Source organism: Wyeomyia smithii, chromosome 1 (genome assembly GCF_029784165.1).
Source record: "Wyeomyia smithii strain HCP4-BCI-WySm-NY-G18 chromosome 1, ASM2978416v1, whole genome shotgun sequence".
NCBI classification, from domain to species: domain Eukaryota; kingdom Metazoa; phylum Arthropoda; class Insecta; order Diptera; family Culicidae; genus Wyeomyia; species Wyeomyia smithii.
Window position 1 is genome coordinate 7,740,250 of NC_073694.1, and position 16,913 is coordinate 7,757,162.

At 41.5% G+C, this 16,913-nt stretch overlaps 1 protein-coding gene across 1 annotated transcript; it reads right to left on the reverse strand.

Moving 5' to 3' along the window:
- Positions 1 to 58: 58 nt before the first annotated feature.
- On the reverse strand, positions 59 to 16,604 carry LOC129718115 (nuclear transcription factor Y subunit gamma). Its single transcript, XM_055668539.1, has 4 exons — positions 16,323 to 16,604; positions 725 to 1,348; positions 490 to 669; positions 59 to 423 (listed from the first exon to the last, which is right to left on the reverse strand). The coding sequence occupies exons 2-4, from the start codon at positions 1,346 to 1,348 to the stop codon at positions 121 to 123; spliced, it is 1,107 nt and encodes a 368-aa protein (XP_055524514.1). The 5' UTR covers positions 16,323 to 16,604; the 3' UTR covers positions 59 to 120.
- Between the last annotated feature and the right edge of the window lie 309 nt (positions 16,605 to 16,913).

Below are 16,913 nucleotides of genomic sequence, written 5' to 3' on the forward strand. Positions count from 1 at the left end.
GTGGAGGCTCAACAAGTGGCGGGATTTCGGATTGGAAAAAAAGGTTTTTTTTTTCACAGTCGGTTGTGTTATTATTCCTTAACATCTAATTCTATTTACAGTTGGGGTGTAAAAATAACTCTACTCGTATTGTTGGTGTTGCTGAGATTGTTGCTGCTGCTGTGATTGCTGTTGGATGATGTGGTGTTGTTGCTGTTGATTATGTTGTTGTTGCTGTTGTTGTAACTGTTGAAGCTGTGCCGCATTCAGAAAAACGCCGGCGGGTGCAGTCTGGATGATGGTGGGTGTCGCTTGCAGTTGGGGTGCCTGAATGATGATTGGTTGTCCGGTGGCGGTAGTCGCCGTTTGTCCCGTGCTTGTTGTTGGACCTCCCAGCTGTATCTGTGAGCGGATGAAATTCAGCTGGCTTTGTGTCAAAGGGATCTACGGCAGTAAGAGAGAATTTGGGATTTAGATTGTGCAGTGGAATGTTAAAACGAAATGACGTACGGGAATGTGAGTTATTTCCCCGGTCGGTGTCAGCACTTGCTGCACAAGCTGAAGCGGTTGCCCTTGGGCAAGTTGAGCGGGATTTATGGTAGCAGTTGGGGCTGTAGTTTGTATGGTGGCTTGACCCGTCGCTGGATTCGTCAGGATTATATTCGGACTGGGAGCTGCGATAGTGGTAATCTAAATAGACAAAAGTTAGTAATAAATTAAAATCTCTATTCATATTTTAGTTAACCTGCTGCTGCTGCATCGTTTGGATTTGCGGTTGTTGAATTTTGACCTGCGCGACGGATGGTGCCGTTTGCACTTGAACCACATTTCCACTGGCAGCTGGACTCGCACCGCTGCTTGTAGCAGCACTGCTGCTACTACTACCCTGTAAGGCCTGTTGATGTTGCTGTGCTAGCTGCAGATAGTACTGCACATCATCCGTCGAAACGACCTGCCTGTTGTCCCCAAGATCTCGCCGGGCCGGTTTGATTTCCTCCCGTGGCACAATATCAATCAGAAAGTCAAACTGATCATACTTGGCAATAGCCATAGCAATATCGCTGCGCTGCAGCGTCCGGCGCTTATTATCCTCGGTGTGCAGCCAAGCTCGCAGTGTCAGCTCTTGAATAAACATTTCCGCTGCTTTGGCGAATAGAAGCGGTGCTTCGGCGGAGATCATTTTGACGTCCTCGTCCAGTTTCATGATCTTTTTGATCCGTGCTAACGGTAGCACCTGATTGCCCGGTTCGACATGTTTGATGCGTTGAATTTCCGACATCTGCTCCGGCCAGAACTCGTCGATGCTGCGCTGGGCTTCGCTCGGTTTGGACCCGGTTGGGGTTTGTCCCGAGGCGGTACAGTCTGCCATCTGGAAGTAGGAATGTGAGTTTTCTATTAATTTCTAAAATAATTATCACACTAAACAACTTTGTTTGTGTTTTAGTTTAATCGTGGATGCAAAGGCAAAATGTGTGAGCTGAACTACAGATTCTCATCAGGAGATAGCGTTCTAAACTGTTAAAGGAACCGGAATTAAAACGTAATTGTCTTCGTGCTCCTGGTAAGTCATTTTACATTCCTTTTGTGTTTCTATTTTTCGTTGCTAGCATGATTAGGCTTTGTTCGGATAGTTTGTTTCGGTACACAGATTTTTGCAGCGAACACTTTTTACTGTGTAGCTCAAAGCTAAAATTAAATTGTATTGATTTTAAGAAAATAAGCATTACATGGTATTCCACTTACATTTAATCCTTTCCCGTTCTTATCTAAACTTTCCGAACTAGTAATTTCAGTTGACGCAAATACATTCGAGCGTGCGCAAATCTAGCAAATTGATTATTTCACATTTGAGGTTTCAAAATGGCGAAATCTACTATATAAAAATGGAATTCCGTAACGCTTGATCTTATTGATATTATTCCCTCAGTCTCTGTGGTGCACAGTAATCATCATCATTTTGAATCGTTCTAAATCAAAAACAATAAGCGGTGACATGTAGGTTTTTTAACATGAAAATGTTCGCTGATGTTCAGGAAAGACATAAGTTATAAAAAAATAGTTATCTAATTACTAAAACTTGAGATATTATTCACAAAACTACGTAAAACATGCAAAGTTATGACTTTCTGTGCCTCTAAATCAAAATTCAAAGCGATGACATGTGATTCTTTCTTCATTAAAATGTTAGTTGATGTTTAAGAAAGATATTTGAGAAAAAATAATAGGTATCTAATTACTAAAACTTGAGATATTATTCACGAAACTGCGTAAAACACGCAAAACTATGACTTTCTGTGCTAAATTTGCCTCTAAATCAAAATTCAAAGCGTTGACATATGATTTTTTACACTAAAGTGTTTGTTAATGTTCAGGAAAGACATGTGAGGAAAATAACTAGTATCTGATTACTAAAACTTGAGATTTTTTTCACAAAACTACGTAAAACAAGCAAAAATATGCTGAATTTGCCTCTAAATCGAAATTTCAAGCGATGACATGTGATTTTTTTTACATTAAAATGTTTGTAAACGTTTAGGAAAGACAGTTGAAGGAAAGTAACAAGTATCTGTTTACTAAAACTTGAGATTTTATTCACAAAACTACGTAAAACTTGCAAAATTATGACTTTTTATGCTGAATTTGCCTCTAAAACAAAATTTAAAGCCATAACATGTGGTTCTTTTTTCATTGAAACGTTTGTTAATGTTCAGGAAAGACATTTGAGGAAAAATAAATAGTTTATGATTACTAAAACTTGAGATATTATTCACAAAACTACGTAAAACTTGCAAAATTATGACTTTTTATGCTGAATTTGCCTCTAAATCAAAATTTAAAGCGATGACATGTGATTTTTTTTACATTAAAATGTTTGTTAAGATTCAGGAAAGACATTTGAAGAAATGTAACAAGTATCTGTTTACTAAAACTTGAGATTTTATTCACAAAACTACGTAAAACAAGCAAAATTATGACTTTTTATGCTGAATCCGCCTCTAAATCTAATTCCAAAGCGATGACATGTGATTCTTTTTTCATTTAAATGTTTGTCAACGTTCAGGAAAGATGTGTAAGGAAAAATAATTAGTATCTGATTACTAAAACTTGAGATGTTATTCACGAAACTACCGAAAACACGCAAAATTATGGCTTTCTGTGCTAAATTTGCCTCTAAATCAAAATTCAAAGCGTTGTCATATGATTTTTTTTCACTAAAATGTTTGTTAACGTTCAGGAAAGACATGTGAGGAAAAATATTGAGTATCTGATTACTAAACCTTAGATTTTATTCACAAAACTACGTAAAACTCGCAAAATTATGACTTTCTATGCTGAATTTGCCTCTAAATCTAATTTAAAAGCGATGACATGTGATTCTTTTTTCATTAAAATGTTTGTTTATGTTAAAATATAAAATGTATGTTTGAAGATGATTTTCTGTATACAGCACAACAATATTGCAGCCTTCTAATAGCGCTCTCGATCAACCAGATTAGTTGAGAAAATTCGTTTTCGATATTGTTTTAGCACATTTTGCATGTTGTAGGATAAGAACAACGATACACCGTGCCCCAGAGCTGAGTCGAGAAAAATTGCAGATCGAAAAGATTCTCGACCTGATCGGGGATCGAACCCGATATCACAACCGTGTGGGAGCCAATCGACATCGCTAAACACAGAGCCAAGAGGACCACATACAGCATACAGTATACAGAAAATCACCGAAAAATATTTTTTTTAATTTATACGTTTTTATACGATTACATGCGAAACTTTGACTTTTTATGCGCAATTCGCCTCTGAATCAAAATTCAATGATTTGTTTTTTTTTGCAATAAAATGTTCGTTGTTCTTTCATCTACAATTTTTTTTTGCAGAATAACCCATGTCTCGAGTATGAACATTTTACATTTCTGATGTTTTCGTAGTTTTGTGAATAGTTACATTTTACGGCAATCGATTTACTTTTGTACTTTTGAATTTGAATTTGATTTTTATTAGAGAGCTTTTAACCAGAAGATCATTCAGCTCTTAATCTTACTGTTTTACTTTTTTCCGTTAATCCAAACTAGAACTCACATTTAGCTGCAGGAAAGGTTACGATTCATTTGTTTGAATATCGATTAAGAGGCAGCTTAAGCATTAAAAATCTTTTATGTTCTTATTCTCTACAAAGTTTTGTGGATTAAAAAAAGGCAACTTCCGGTTTCAGGAAAATAACCTAAAGTGATATATAGCCAACAATTTCAATACTTCCGAAAGTGGACCTCCATACGTCATTTTATAGCGATGACACATTTTTTTTTTTTTTCATTAAAATGTTTGTTAACGTTCAGAAAAGATATTTGAAGAAAAATAACAAGTATCTGATTACTAAATTTGATATATTATTCCCAAAACTACATGAAACATGCAAATTTATGACTTCTAAAGTGATATTTGGCCAACAATTTCAATACTTTCGAAAATGGAACTCCATACGTCATTTTGAAACCCAAAATGGTGACTTCCAGTTTCTGTAAATCAGCCCAAATTCACAAAAAAAAAAAAAAAAAAAAACAACATGCACATGGATTATGAGAGTTTGAAATGTAAGTTTTGCTACTAACCAGAATCGATGCTAACTATTTTTCGATTTTTCTAGCTTTTGAATAGTCGTTTTGAATATTATTTTATAATTATGGCTAGTTTGGCGTTTTGTTCGCAAATTTGAGACTACGTTTTGGCAAATATGTGTACCTGCATTTTTCAAATTATTAGGGCTTTGGATGCATGGAATTTCGCCAATTTTTGTATTTGAAAGGCGACTCTTGCGTAGGCAAACAAAAGAAAATCGACGTGAAACGCCGCGTCCATACGCGTCCACATCGGTAGAAAGGAATAGAGCGGTCGTGCATGATGCTTCGGTTCTGCCTTAAAGTCAGGAAATCGCTTTTTAAGAACAGACGAATGTCGTTAGTCGACCTGTTAAGCAGAAAGCCATATCTCCGGGTGACCAAATATCTACCGTTATAATTTTCGGTGTAAAGAGGGTCCTTCACGAAGAAACGATAGAAGTGGCGAGACGTTAACGTGGACTCAACTCCAGTAGTTTTCGTAAAATCGTGTAGTCAGCTGAGATAAATCAATGGGAGATACGTTTCGGTAGTTGTATAAGGACTTCATAAACAGATGTCCGAATGTCACGTCGATACCTTCCATGAGTTCGTGTTTTCTACAGATAGATTATCAACGCGATGTAGTTTTCGGTATAACCTCTTGGAGGAAACAATAGAAGTGTCCAAACGTTAACGTGGATAGAACTTTCGTAGCTCTCGTAACATTGTGTAGTCGGCTGAGATACACCAATGGGAGACTCTCTTCGGTAGTTGCATGATGATTTGTTGAGGGAATGTTCGAATATTTTAGTCTGTATTAATTTAATCGCAGTTCCGGTATTCTCGCGTGCCCTTTTTTCGGTGGTATATCAAACAGAACGAGTTCGAATCGCGTAATAATTTTCGCGGAGGTTAATATGAACTTGTAGGCGCGATATTTGCTATGAACCCGGTACTCGAATTCAGCGCATCGTTTACCAAAACGAAATCTGCTGCAAACCCTACCCTTTTCTCCAACATCCCAGTGATTTCTCGTGGAAGTGCAGAGGTGTTCTCGGCTCCCAATAAAGCGAGTATCACGTCAACATGGGAACACTCCTTCTTTGACCTGCATTCGGATGCGGCCGGCGCTGGTATTGCCTAACATAAAGATAAGATCACCAGTTTTTACACATTGAGGATGAATGTTAGTCCCAAACATCACCCATTGGTTCTCTGTGTAATTACAGCTGATCTGGCAATAACGGAGTAGCAACCGCGGGCGGTCAATCATGCTCATGCTCATCAGCCCAAATTCACAAAAAAACAATCCAATATGGGTATTCCCGTTCTGCACGTTCTCAGAATATTGAAGTAGGGTATCGAACGTCTTCGTCAGTGGTTTTCTTCGGTAGTTTTACTGGCGCAATCTTATGCAAAAAAGGTCCGAAAAAAAACCACTGACGAAGACGTTCGACACCCTACTTAAAGAGATGATGGAAGTATAAGATGTTAATTAAATTTTTGAAGTGAGTTGAGCTAATGCAGCAATGAAATATAAAAAAAATCTATCTTTGAAACCTTTGATCCCGAGCATCGCCGGGAATGTTCAACTAGTTTGTAATAAAATTATACCTTTTTTAATTTTTAACAAGTGGAAGCGTTAAACGGCATCCAATGCACTTGCCAATCGAAAAACAGCAAGTTAAATAATTTCCAAGGAACTTAATTTAACTCAATAATCTAATTTTCACTGACTTCTCTTGAACTATTAACTTTCAATCTTTTGAACTTTAACTATGACTCTTCTATTTACTGCTACTTCTTTCGCGCTAAAATTATACTTTTTCCTCCTATCTCTCCTGTTTATTTCTCGAATTGATTATGACGACGGCTTATAGTCCGCCGCAGGGGTGGACCTATCCGCCTGTGCCTGGCGGGATCAGTCAGTGTCGCCAGAACATCCTCCGCCCCGTGGATCCTGGTGGAGTGGTTCCGTAGTGTTACAGGATCCACTATCCACTTCCATTACTGCCAGTTTTACAACTGGTCGCTTAAGTTCTTTGCCCCCAGCTGTTCGAACTACCGCCTGACGAATTCTACCATCCGAGCCGGCCATCACTTCTACCACTCGTCCACGCGTCCAGGTTCTCCGTTCGCCTTCAGCTATGTAAACCAAGTCTCCGACTTTTATCGGCTTACTCTCCGCGAACCATCTGGACCGTCTATTCATAGTCGGGAAATACTCCTTCAACCAACGGTTCCAAACTATATCAGAGAGTTACTGTGACATCCTGTAACTATCTTTCAGTGCCGTAGCCAAATCTACGGATGTTCTCACAGGCTGATGAGCTCCGGAAGAATTTCCCAGGAGGAAATGATTAGGTGTAAGTGCCTCATAATCAGCAGATGATTGGGGCATGTACGTTAGTGGGCGGGAATTTATAAGCCCTTCTGCTTCTGCCAGCACGGTCAGCAGCACCTCGTCGTTAAGTTTTCGCCCGTTGTCTAGTGCCTTCATCGTTTCCTTCACACTTCTCACCATTCGCTCCCATATGCAACCCATATGGGGTGCCGACGGGGGGTTGAATGACCACTTAGTGCGTGCATCAGTAAAAGTCTCTGCGCAGTCGTTGTGAATGTTCAGAATTTGTTCAGCCAGCTCGTTGCTTGCGCCTACAAAATTGGTGCCGTTGTCTGAAAATATTTCCACCGGCGATCCTCGTCTGCGAACAAATCTTCTGATAGCCATTATGCAGGAATCGGAGGATAGATTGTGTGTAACCTCCAGATGAACATCACGAACTAAACACGTGAAGACGGCCACGTATCGTTTTTCCTTGCGACGACCAACTGTTACCTCCACTGGGCCGAGATAATCGATGCCAACGAATGGTTTGACGAATGGCATCAAACGTGCTTTCGGTAGTGGTGCCATCCGGGGGTTCACCTTACAACGCTGACAGTTTCTCATAACTTTGTCGATTGACGATCGCAAATTGAATATATGGAAACGTTGACGTACTTCATTGACGACTGTCTCGCGATTTGCGTGTCCGTACCGGCAATGATAGGCGTTTAGTAGTAATTTAGTGATCAGATGATCCTTCGGTAGTATTATGGGGAACCGGGCATCAAACGTGGCAAAGCTAGCGTTCGCTGTCCTTCCTTCCACTCTAATCACCCCGAACTCATCAGCGAATGGCGACATCCTGTACAAAGGGCTCGATTTTTCGATACTGATCCATTTGTTCGATTGCGACACGTTTTGGTTGCTTAGTAGAGTTCTAGTTTCATCGAAACAGATACCGTTCTGCTTGTTGATACTCTTGCTGGCGCAGGGGGGCTGTTCTTGCTGGTAGGGAACGTAGTATAAGCTTTCGCTGTGCCTTGTTGGCTTTGATCGTTTCGATCGGGAGTCCTGCGTTCTTACGGCGACAGTTAGATACAAAGCGACTCACGAAAGCTATGACTCGCAGTAGCACAGTCCACTTTGAGATGCGTCCGATGTCTATCAGAGGTCCGGGGACCGTAATGTGATGCAGTAGGATATGGTCTCTCAGCTCTTCAGAATTGTCTATTATTTTCTTTTGCTTTGGCCAGCATTCTTCAGGATGATGAAGAAATTTTGGTCCTCCGAGCCACCTTTCGTTGGAGCTAGCTCCATCCGTGGTCTCGATTGGTACTTCAAGGGAGCTACTTTGCTTTTCGCCATCACCAACGCGCATTGTACTTCCCCGTTCATTACAATCCGAAAGTAGGAGGCGCAACCGTAACCTAGCTCGCTAGCATCGGTGAATACGTGTAACTGCAATGACGGGTACGCCCCAGCGTGCGTGTTATCGAAGTAGCAACGAGGAATCTCCAAGCAATCGATGCCTGAAAGTAGATTGATCCACCGCCGCCACTTTTCAAACTCTTTATCACTTACTTCATCGTCCCAGTTATGTCCGGCACGCCAGAGATCTTGAATCAACATGCGGCCATGAATTAGATATGGGGCGAGAAATCCCATTGGGTCAAAAAGACTCATGACAATCCGCAGTATAATTCGTTTGGTTGGTCGCAAATCGTTTATTATATACGGAGCCAACTCCGCCTGCCAACTTGTAGAAAATATGAAAATATCTTTCTCTGAGTCCCATACAATTCCGAGAACTCGATGTCGTTTTTCTTCCGGGCTACAATCAATGCTTAGCAACCGTTGCTCGTGCGTTTCCCCCAAACGCTGTCGCACTTCGTTACTGTTACTGACCCAATTTCGCATATTAAATCCAGCTCGCGAGTGTATCAGTTTTACTTGCAGTGCTCGTTCTACAGCTTGTTCCGTGGTATCAGCGCTGTCAAAATAGTCATCCATATACGTTTTTCCCTTGATCGCTGCTGCTGCTTCCGGGAATTCCGCTGCATTATCATTCGCATTTTTATTTAGTATATACTGTGCGGAGCATGGCGAACAGGTAGCTCTAAATGTGGCAACATCCATCACATACACATCCGGTTGCAGTTTCTCGTCGAAACGAAACAAGAATCGCTGTGCATGCTTGTCCTCTGGTTTTATACGAATTTGATGGAACATCTTCTCTATATCCCCTCCAAAGGCGATCTTTCTCTCGCGGAATTTACTGAGAATTAAGTGACACGCCACTTATTTGTGCGGCTGCATCCCACACAAGGCGCGTTTTGTTTGGTTCTCTAGGGTGTGTCACCACACTCATAGGTAGATACCAAACACGACGGGGATCTGCTAGCTTCAGTTCCGCTTCCGTCGCTATATGTGCGTAGTTGTTTTCCACGTAGTCGTTGATTTGCTGATGAACATTGCTACGCAAGTCAGGATCTTTTGCAAGTTTTGATTCGAGACTTTTCAGTCGTTTCTTCGCCATCGGTAGACTATCGGGAAAGCAAATTTGGTCATTTTTCCACAACAGCCCAGTAGTAAATCTCCCATTTTCGCGTTTTGTAGTGCGCTCCAAAATTTGTTTAGCCCTAACTACTTCCGCTGACTCGGGCACCAGAGTAGGCTCGATACCGTTATTGTCCATGACATATTGCTGACGTATCAGTTCGTTCAGCTCACGCTCGACGATAGATTTGCAACCGTGGAGACCCAACAACTGGTAGGAATTCCGATTTTTCACGCAAGGGCCGTAAAGGGTCCAGCCTAGGGCACACTTCACTGCAATCGGCTCCCCTGCTTGACCTACACGACTGTCAAGTGGAGCGAATAGATCTAGGTGCTGTAAGCAAATAAGCAATTTCGGCTCTGCATCCCAGAATGACGAAATTGGAATATTTTCTAAATGTTTGTATTCTTTTGCCACCTCTTCAAATCGCAAACTTTGCTTCGGCAAGTTCAGCACGCCGACAGTGTGCACCGCAGATAAATTAAATCGCTCTTGCGCTCCTCTGCCTGAAATCATCAAGTTAACCCGTTGCGAAGCATTTTTTTTGCGTACTACATTTGACGTCCATGTGAGCTCCAATGGCTCCGGTACGCCATCAACTCCAAGACTGCGCGCCACATTCGATTCTATCAACGTAAGAGATGAACCTTCATCAAGAAAAGCGAATGTGTCGAAACTATTACTACCGTTGTAGAGTGTGATCGGTACTATCCGGAATAGCACGGACTTAATCGCGGCGCGGTGTGATTGGCAACCTGCTTGCATTACGGTGGCTACTTGCTCTCTATGCAGCAGGCGCACTCGACATTCTCCTACATTGCAAAAATATCTCCCGAACGTGAGCTTGTCGTCGATCATAACCCCCCGAAGCTTCAGGGAGCGTTTTGAGGCGATAGTGCATGCACCAGCACTAATCGATGCCTCCTGCTCTGACTTTCTGTTATTTACAACAATAACTTCAGTCTTATGGTGCGCTAGCTCCAGTTTCCTGGAGTGCATCCAGTCTTACACTACGCGTATGGATAGCGCGGCCTTTAACTCCACCTCTCTAATTGACTCGCCATAGACCTCAAGAGTTAAATCGTCGGTGAAGCCCACAATCACCACGCCTGGAGGGAGTGTTAGTTTTAACACGCCGTCATACATGGCATTTCACAGTACCGGACCCAGGATGGAACCTTGCGGTACACCTGCGGTAACTGGGACGCTTTTCTGACCCTCGTTTGAGGCGTTGTACTTAGTGAGGGACGCTCTGTAGTCGTCCCAGTGATGTGACTTTTGCCCTGTTGAACAACCGTCTAGTGTCCTGACGAAGGTCACTGAATTGATCATTCCACCAGAGTACGTCACGGCATACTGACCGCTGTGTTAGTGAAGCGGGTCATCCATACAAACAATTGTTCTGATGACACTACTAGGCTAGGAAGGAGAGGAAGGAGAAAGGCGCTACAGAATTAAGTTCCACTTTTTGCCTTATTGGACCACTAGACCGAAGGATGTCTGTTAGAATTCAAATTAAACGAAGAGTTTTATGTGAACTATGCAGTAGAGTGCCAATGAAATGTATGAAAAAAATTGATCTTCGAATATAGTTTAGCGGTAGGGCCTAAAAGTTTCGTCTTCTCGAAAAAAGTTCCTGTTGCTGCTGGGCACTCTGCCTCAGATCAGCGTAACGCAAGGCCAACCCTGAAAGGCCCAACGGAATGAGTGTCACCGAACGTCAAACTACTATCGAACACTAATCTAAGTAGAACGGAAGCAAAGTAGATGGTCGAGAACATCCAGTTGAGGAGTTAGATTGAACCACTCGTGGTGTGAACATCTTATAAATACTTATAATTAAAACTTAGATCTATCTTAACCTTAGGGCTTTTCAACTACATTATTACTTATAAACTAAATTGGAATTATGGACTTAAACCTAAAGAGGCGGTCACAGAGAGCTAGGTTAGATCATTGCATCAAATGTGCAGTCTGAGATAACGTTAACCTACAAGTAATTATTATAAACTTATATCTAAACTACATGCAATATCAATATGTACAATTACAGCTAGATTAAAAATATAAAGTAGGTCAGGTTGACCGTGAGCAATAATCCGGTGAGAACACCGAAAGTGTGAGTAAAAGAAACTATATCTATTGTAACAAAACCAATTAATACATTTGCAGTTTAAAGCCGCACTGAACCGTAATTTGGTTGTTTGTGCTGCTAAGAACCCGGTTTTCGAAATTTTCCACGAAATTACTCCCCGCTAACACAACGCTAGTTTGACGTTCAGCGACACTAATTCCGTTGGGCCTTTCAGGGTTGGCCTTGCGTTACCCTGATCTGAGGCAGAGTGCCCAGCAGCAACAGTTCCCATGCAAAATTTTAGCTCGATCGGAAACGTGCCTCAAAGCGGTCAAAGTTCCAATTTTTGACCGATGAAAATAATGCACAGGTTCAAGAAATTGTCGATATCGAAAATTTTTTTTCAAGCCAAATTTCTTAAAAATGCATGAAACGTCGAGATCTGGTGTTAGCTCAAAAAAAAAAAAGGCTGGGAGACTTACAACTTTGACTGCTTTGAAGGACGTGTTCCCGATGTTCGATCGAGCTGAAATTTGGCATGGGGACTCTATTCGAGAAGACGAAACTTTTGAGCCCTACCGCTAAACGATATTCGAAAAATCGATTTTTATTGGCACTCTAATCTTCATGTTGTCTTCGCAAACTAAAATATCTTCGCAACCGGTTAAAAGTCTTCAAAATAAAGATATGTCTTCCAATCTGGCATCGTCGAGCGGAGGCCTAGTGTGGTTGGTAACGTCTCCGCTAACCACGCTCGACGCCTGGGTTCGAATCCCACCGCCGACATAGGTGTCGATGGTTGTGAGGTGGCGTGATCCACTCACAACCAACCCAACTGGTCTAGATTCAATCCTAGCCGACACCGGGAGATTTTCTGAGGCGAAAAATCTCTGGGATCACGCCTTCCATCGCATGAGGAAGTAAAGCCGTTGGCGCCGGTCCGTTAATAAACGGGTCGTGAGTTAGGGTCCTGGGTGTGGAGTCGCCTCCCTGGGCGTCGGTGATTGGCCACAACAGTGGCGGAGCTAGACCGACGGAAAATACGCGAGAATAAAAAAAAAATCTGGCATCGTTGGCAAACCAAGCAGACATTCGTCAGAATTAAAGATACTCAGAGAGAGAGAGAGAGAGAGAGAGAAAGAGAGAGAGAGAGAGAGAGAGAGAGAAAGAGAGAGAGAGAGAGAGAGAGAGAGAAAGAGAGAGAGAGGGTGGGGGAAGGGGGAGAGAAAGATATCTTTCACCACAATTGAACTTCCGGTTCAAAATCACTGTGATAATGTTCAAACATAAATTATTTTAATCTAACACACAACAGCTAATAATATTTTTCAAATAGGGGAACTGCCCCATTATTCATCTCAGCCCATATATTCATCTCATACAACATGAAAACACAATTGAAAACAGGAAAAGACGCATATTTTCTAGTTAAACCAATCTGCTGACCCATGGAATGGATTCTTCTTAGTTCACTTTAGATTCCTCATAAAGTATAATCCTCAAAAGTTCACTTGAAGGCACTAAATTTGATATTATAGTCGGGCATCTGCACTCGAAAACTCATTTGATTCAATCATCTGCCTCAGAAAACAAAATCCGCGCATCTTTTTATACGGCTACAACGGGACTCGTTCAGCAGCCAGCCAAAGTTTTTTTCATCACTAGCGGACCACTTTTTATTTTATTCACTAAACAAAATAACTCACCACACTAAGAATACTTTAATCTTCTTTCATCTCAAATTTCCCAAAACTAGCTTGAATTAGCAGAAATATATGAGATGAATTTCTACAATTCCTAAATTACAACTGTATGTATTTTCATCTGTTTTCACTGCGTTGAAGAAAATCAAAACTCGCCAAATCAGTTTCTGTTAATCGAAAAAATCATACTGAAAATGTTGAATTATTCCGACATAATTGACATAAATCTACAGCACTGTAGTGGTTACCTAGATTACCAATTTTGCATGTAAATAACTGCAGCGGATATCTAGGTAACCTACTACGACGGGCTGCGGCTACGTCCATTCATGATAATGTGATTCATTCATGATTAACAGTGGTGTGATGAATATGGGGGCGTCGTAAGATGAATAATTGAGCAGTGATTCAAGTTTTGAGATGGATATAGAAGCGTTGTGAAAAATGGTTTGTTTTACAAAATTCAGGATAAATCTAGCTAATTTTACTAATTATACAATGCTAAACGATTCCATAGAAGCACGTAAGCATATTTAGTTTATTTGTTCAATGATTTCGTGAAAATTTGGTGTTTAATCTGTGCTTTCTTCGTGAATATCGGCTTAATGAGATGAATAATGGAGCAGTTCCCCTACAATTTCAGTTATGTTCTTAAGATTTGTTTGCCGTTTTTTATTTTGCTATCCAGAACATCAGATTGTGATAGAAATTTGTGTGTCTGATTCGCTGTCTCTTATTTACTCTCTGTATCAATGTTGAAATAGTTGAAAATATTTTGATAATATTTAGCACACCGCGGTCTCAATACTTACATCAAATTTGAACTTTCTAGAACGTCATGTTCGATTAGCTCCGATGCCGGAGTCCGCCAGACTGTTAATATAGGGACTGTAGTCAGAATAGCTAATTAGCGATCCCTCATTGAGTGGAAATGAGCGATTTTTTTTTCGATCTTTCCACTTATCGACGCTGAGAAAGCACCCAGGGTTGAAATGTCAACAACATAATGCACGAAAATCTAATTTCCCCTACCCGACCCGAACTCGTAAATTATTTTCGAGCCGTTGGGTACGGGTCGGGTATGGGATTCGGGTAAAAATACCCGTCCATGACCATCTCTAGTGTGAAACAATTGGACAGATAGTGGCCCTTCATAATCAATTTTTCTAGAGATTTCCGAAACCCTCACATTCATGGTTTGAACCACCTTACGGTCCACCTTTTGGGACATTCGATGATACGAGATTAGAGCTGTAGTGTAGAGATGGTCGGGTTTCGGGGTTTCAAACCCGAAACCCGAGCCCGACCCGTACCCGACGGGTTCGGGTCGGGTTCGGATTTGAAAATTTTTGAAAGTGTCGGGTACGGGTCGGGTTCGGGTTTTGTGGGAAAAATATTTTCGGGTTCGGGTCGGATTCGGGTTTGAAAACCCGAAACCCGACTATAAAATCTATGAAATCTCGGGTTCGGGTTTCAAAGAAATAAAATTTTCGGGTTCGGGTTTGAACGAAAAAAAAAAGTTTCGGGTTCGGGTCGGGCTCGGGTTTCGACCGAAAAAAAAATTCGGGTTCGGGTCGGGTACGGGTTTGAAAAACATCAAACCCGACCATCTCTACTGTAGTGCCTTCCCGATAATTTTCGTACACCAACTGGGAAGTAAGTAATACGACTCGATTAATCACGCCTGAAATAAATTTGAAGGATTTCATTCCCTACGCAGTCTTCACTTATTCTCTTTTGCACGTTCGGCGCAGCTAAAGTACCGATTTTCCCGGGATTTCCTGCAGCTGCTTCTCCGAGTACTTCACACCCTCCGTCTTTAGGATTCTGACCACCGTGCTCAATGCTGTTTTTATAACCTCTTACTTTGGCAAGACATTTTGACTTGTTCAAGTTTCTCGCTATTTTTTACTTTCACAGTTTTATATTTTCGACACCTTTGACATTTTTCGATTTTTGTAATTTGAATTTCATAATTTCATGAACTCCTAAGTCAAAAAACCCTAATGTTTACACTTAAGTCACTTTCCATGCGATATTATACACGGGTTTTGGAATAGGTTTTTCTCTCACGCGGAGCTCCCAGCAGTCGATTTTTACACAGTAAATTGTAACGATTTTTCTTTTCAAAACGTTTAATCAGATTGTCGGTTATATTTCCGAAATCAAATTCCCGAATATTCAAAGATATTATGTTTCAAAAATTTTCTAAATGATTTTGTTATGAGAATAAATTGTTTTTAAGGCTTTGCGAAAGTGTAATATTTTTTACGAGTTTTGCTTTTCACGCAATTTCCAGAATCCACTCCAATGAAAAACGAAAATTTCAAAACTTGGAATACAAAAATCTATAAATACTTTTAAATTAAAAGTTATATAATGTTCAGTAAAGAAATAAATTTACAGTGCAGTACGGAAGAATAGGAAGAATAATTTCCACTCAAGAGCCAAAACTCCCACCAGCTTCGTGAATAAACAAGAACATTCACATCCCATCCACAGTATAGGATGAAACACAAACTGTATAAAAATAAAATTCTGACCGACCAGCAAACGGACGAGAGAGAGAAAGATCTCTCCCCCCGCACCATCAACCTTTCCAGTCAACCAACCAGTCAGTTGGCGCTAATGCTAGTAACAAATTCGCCACACCAATCGTGAATAGTAGTCAGCCTGCAGCTTCGCTATTGGCCGCCTTGCTTGGGCGATCCAACCAAATCGAAGCAGTCCGGTGTCTCTCGCTCGACAAATGAAAATCGTGCGAAGATTGGCTGGTAAGGCAAAGCAGGCGGTGGCGAGGGTAGACTGACAGCCAGGCAGAGAGTCACACACAGGTCGGCTGCAAGCGATACCAGAGCCCGCAGTAGGCGGAAAGCGGGATTCGCTTCGTCACTCAGTCACCCCTGGTGGTGACCCTGGCAGCGCAATCACCAATGGGTGATGAATAATTTTCGAAAAAAAGCACCCAATCCCCCGGCATTGGCACCTGCGATTGGCCAATCGGGCAGCCACCCGCAGCCTATAGGCTGCTATCTGACTGGACACGTGGCGATAAGTCAACGATAGGGATTGTAACACTCACTTTTTTGCAGTTTGTTGATTTCCCGCTGGCTGCTGGCTCTTCAACACAAGAGTTCCACTGATTTGCGACGCACAGTCGAATGAAATTAGACACTTTTTCACTTTAGTTTTGTTCTTCACTAAAAATAGCACGCAACCCGTTGTTGATATCCGACACGTATCACGACACACGGCTCCAAACGGTGGCGGCTGGCGGTTTCCGATGCGCTCTGTCTTCTGATTGACCAGAAGTTTTTACCAATCGAAGCAGCGGGGGCCATTTGATTGGCTCAAGCCTAGCGTTTGACAGCGACCAGTGGCGTGTTGACACTCACACACACTCAGCGGCGGCGGGCCTGCCAACTGCCTGCCGAGAGGACTATGGTTGTTTCGTTGAGAAACCGTGTTGGCTTGGGTATTTGGCGAGAGTGAATGAGTGACGGTTTTAAATGACAGTTGGAAGGTAGAACCGGTATGCTGTTATTCGTGAAAACATGATGATTTGAATGGTGGATAATTTGTTGTGTAATTCGTAATAAAAGATTACTCCTACAAATTTTAACGTTGTTAGAATCATATTTTGATTCTCATTGAAAAACTATGAACAGTCTCA

Bases quoted from the DNA above. Each gene is read 5' to 3' on its own strand.
- LOC129718115 (XM_055668539.1), bottom strand. From the start codon at position 1,348: ATGGCAGACTGTACCGCCTCGGGACAAACCCCAACCGGGTCCAAACCG. The intron at 670-724 runs GTTAACTAAAAT...TTGTCTATTTAG, and splicing joins AAACGATGCAGCAGCAGCAG to ATTACCACTATCGCAGCTCC. The intron at 424-489 runs GTACGTCATTTC...TTACTGCCGTAG, and splicing joins GGGAAATAACTCACATTCCC to ATCCCTTTGACACAAAGCCA.